The sequence below is a fragment of the Halyomorpha halys genome, unplaced genomic scaffold (genome assembly GCF_000696795.3).
Source record: "Halyomorpha halys isolate HHAL.00 unplaced genomic scaffold, Hhal_1.1 Scaffold2417.1, whole genome shotgun sequence".
NCBI lineage: Eukaryota > Metazoa > Arthropoda > Insecta > Hemiptera > Pentatomidae > Halyomorpha > Halyomorpha halys.
In genome coordinates, this window is record NW_027108943.1 from 17,975 (window position 1) to 21,110 (window position 3,136).

Sequence of the window (3,136 nt, forward strand, 5' to 3'; positions counted from 1 at the left end):
CACATGCTGCCATCTTTGCTTTGTTTTGAATAATGAATTTATTACAGACAATGAAAGTTGTTTAGTATGCTTTGTGGTTCAACAAATTTATATATAAACATAACTATTTACTCACAATATATAGGGTATGATTAGCTCAATGGTAAGGCACTGTGCTACTAACTTGAAGAACTCAGGTTCAAGGTTGTGGATTCAGAAGTCGTCTGGGGTCCATCCAGCCTGATAAAGTGGGTACCCTCATAAATTGGCTAAAAATCTGAACATTGAGCATGATTCTGGCCAAATCACCTCCTTGCACAACCGTTTGTCTTGTAACAGTACTTCATGAAAAGTACTGCACTTCTGACTTTCATGGGTTGTAGCAGTACAGTTTTAATTTTTTTTTTTTAACATATATATTTATATTTTATTAGTTGGTGATAAGTTATAATATATAAGATAACTTTTAAATTTTTTCAGGATTATGTTTGCCCCACTCCTGACTGGGCTGTTTTTGGGGCACGGGAGAGAGGATTTGATCCACGAGAAACAAGATGGTTCAGGAAGAATAATAAGGACATTAGTGGTTGTTAATTCAATTATAAGTGAATATTTTTTAACTGCTTTAAATGAGAGATCATTATGGACTTGTGTGTTTTGATGAACTTATTCTGTGCGGAAGAAAAAATAGTTTAACTTAATGTCTGTGATTTTACAATTATGTTAAGTGCCAACTATTTTGATGTAGTTTCTAGGTTTTTTTTTTTTTATTTTAATGTTTAAAACATCAACATATTTTAGATTTGCTAAAATATAATTTATTAAAACATGTTTTTCATTTTATTTTTGTAGAATTATTAAGACTCATCTTTAAAGACCTTCTATTTTCACCAAATCCCAACAGGAATTCTAATCATGGAAAAAACATTTAAATAATACTCCAAACTGCACGTTCCTCCACATATTGGACGTTTTAATCATTTTGGATAAAATTCCATGATTTTGATTTCTGTGTAATGCTTGTACTAAATTTCTCATATTATGTATGTAAATATTTATATATTCTAATTTAATTTAGAATTACCATAAGTTGACGTCGAGCAATGCATTGATTAACACATGAAGATTCTAAGTCAATAAATCAAAAAATGAACATGAATATATCAAGATATTTTTAGTGAACAATTTTTAACTTTTTCTACATTGACTTATTACTTGGTAATTTTTTGTTAACGCTATATTCATTTGTATATACACAATTGAAAAATTAAGCGAAAGAACATGTCATGAGAAGTAGGAGTAATTAAAAAGGTAATTTTGCTTGAGAGAATATATTTTAAATACTCCGTTCTACATAGCCCTTGTATATTTTCCTAAAACTTAAAACTGAGATAGTTTTAAGAATTTGAAAATTAAATTCCTATTCATATTTTTTATTTATTTTAAAAGAAGTATAAATGTTTTATATTTGCATTATAATAATTAAGTAAGAGAAACTGTTGCTAAGGGTTGTTAGACAGTTGCTAAGGCATTGCCTAGCAACTGGCCAATCTTCATTTAAAATCAGTTCCTGCTAATTAGTTACCATTATAGTTTCTAACCAGCTCTGAATGCGTTCATTATGTATTAGTTTGGACATTTTGAGTGTTTTAGTCGACATTACTGTCCGGAACACAACCATTTCTGCGTTTTTGGCCTTTGAATATGAGTTACTGCTAATTAGTGGTATAGCATAATCCATAACCAGCCCTGTCTGTATACATTGTGTGTTTATTTAGACATTTTTATTGTTGATTATGACTGTTGTAGTGCACTACCAGACCCTTTCTGCATATTAGTTTGACCTGTGGTTTAAATACATTTTGACTATCAATTTTGATCATTACAACAACCAAACCCTGCCTGCCCTCATTAATGCCCGTGTGGCCATTTTGGTTTTGTATATCTTGACTTTTTATTGTGATAAGTACAGTTCACTGTGTTTTTAATACAATTATGATGATTAATTTAATTAAGGAATACGATCCAGTACAGACATGGACCCACCAACTTCTGATCAGTTTGAGAGTTGTAGCGTTGTTAATAACTTCGGAGCTGCGACCTACACATCTTTACAATAAACTATCTTCTTATTCCTCCTATTCATAATAGGAATATAATACAATTAGTTTCCTCATAGCTCTCCAATTATGGATAAAATATTAGTTTTTAATCAGAGAACTTTAATCTTTATATATAAGGAGAAGATGGTTGGGGGTGCAGTTAAAATTTATTTAATAGTACCAACGTTTCAGCCAGAATTTATAGCCTTTATGTGGGTTAAGAACAAAGAACAAGATATCAACCAATGAATATAAAAAAAATTAAGAAAAGAAAATATAAACAGAATAATATATAGTAAATAATTGTACAGATTGAAATTAATAAAAATGATGAAAGAATTGGAAAATAAAAGGTATATATAGGTAATTGAATAAGTAAGTAAAGTAAAATCATAAAGGAAATAAAAATTTAAAGTTATATAATGCAAAGGAATATGAATATTTTAATTTAGTAATAATTTAAAAATTAAAGTTATGAAAAGAAAAAAAAATAAGAGAAAGAAAATATATGTAACTAATGAAATATGTAAGTATAATATTAGAATAAAGAAACAAAATGTAAAGTTAAGTAAGACAAAAGAAGGGAATAGAAAACATAACAATAATAATATGTGGTGAACATAACTAATAGCGTGGTTAAGAAATTGAGGAAAGAATAGAGATGGAGAAGGGGGTAAAAGAAAGTTTTAATGTATGTTTGCATAAATGTAGGGCGCATTTAGAGAGTTTAATTTGATTCAAACAAGGTTAGATAAGCTTATCTTATATTATTATAGTTTTAATGATGACCAATAGAGTATTGGTAAGGTAAGTATATATTACATTGGATATTCATTCGTACCCATATAGACTTCAAAAATATGATGGCCAAAGTGGCAGTTAAAAAAGGTTCAAAAAAACTATTTATGAGAAACCAACATAAACAAATTTGGGTATGTTCTAAACATCTACTTTTGACTCAAAATCATCAAGCCCAGGTTTCCTGCTCCGGTAATTCTAGTACCAATAACCAACGGTCATGCAATTGTTCCAACCAGAACAAGCGCAAAGTTCAG

General features: G+C 29.2%; 1 protein-coding gene across 1 annotated transcript in view; it reads left to right on the plus strand.

The window, feature by feature from the left end:
* Positions 1 to 810, plus strand: part of LOC106691501 (S-adenosyl-L-methionine-dependent tRNA 4-demethylwyosine synthase TYW1) — a 17,373-nt gene extending 16,563 nt beyond the window's left edge. Inside the window, exon 11 of the mRNA XM_014437299.3 lies at positions 460 to 810. Coding sequence (XP_014292785.1) covers positions 460 to 573 — 114 coding nt within the window. The 3' untranslated portion in view covers positions 574 to 810. The remainder of the gene's footprint in view (positions 1 to 459) is intronic.
* Positions 811 to 3,136: the final 2,326 nt, after the last annotated feature.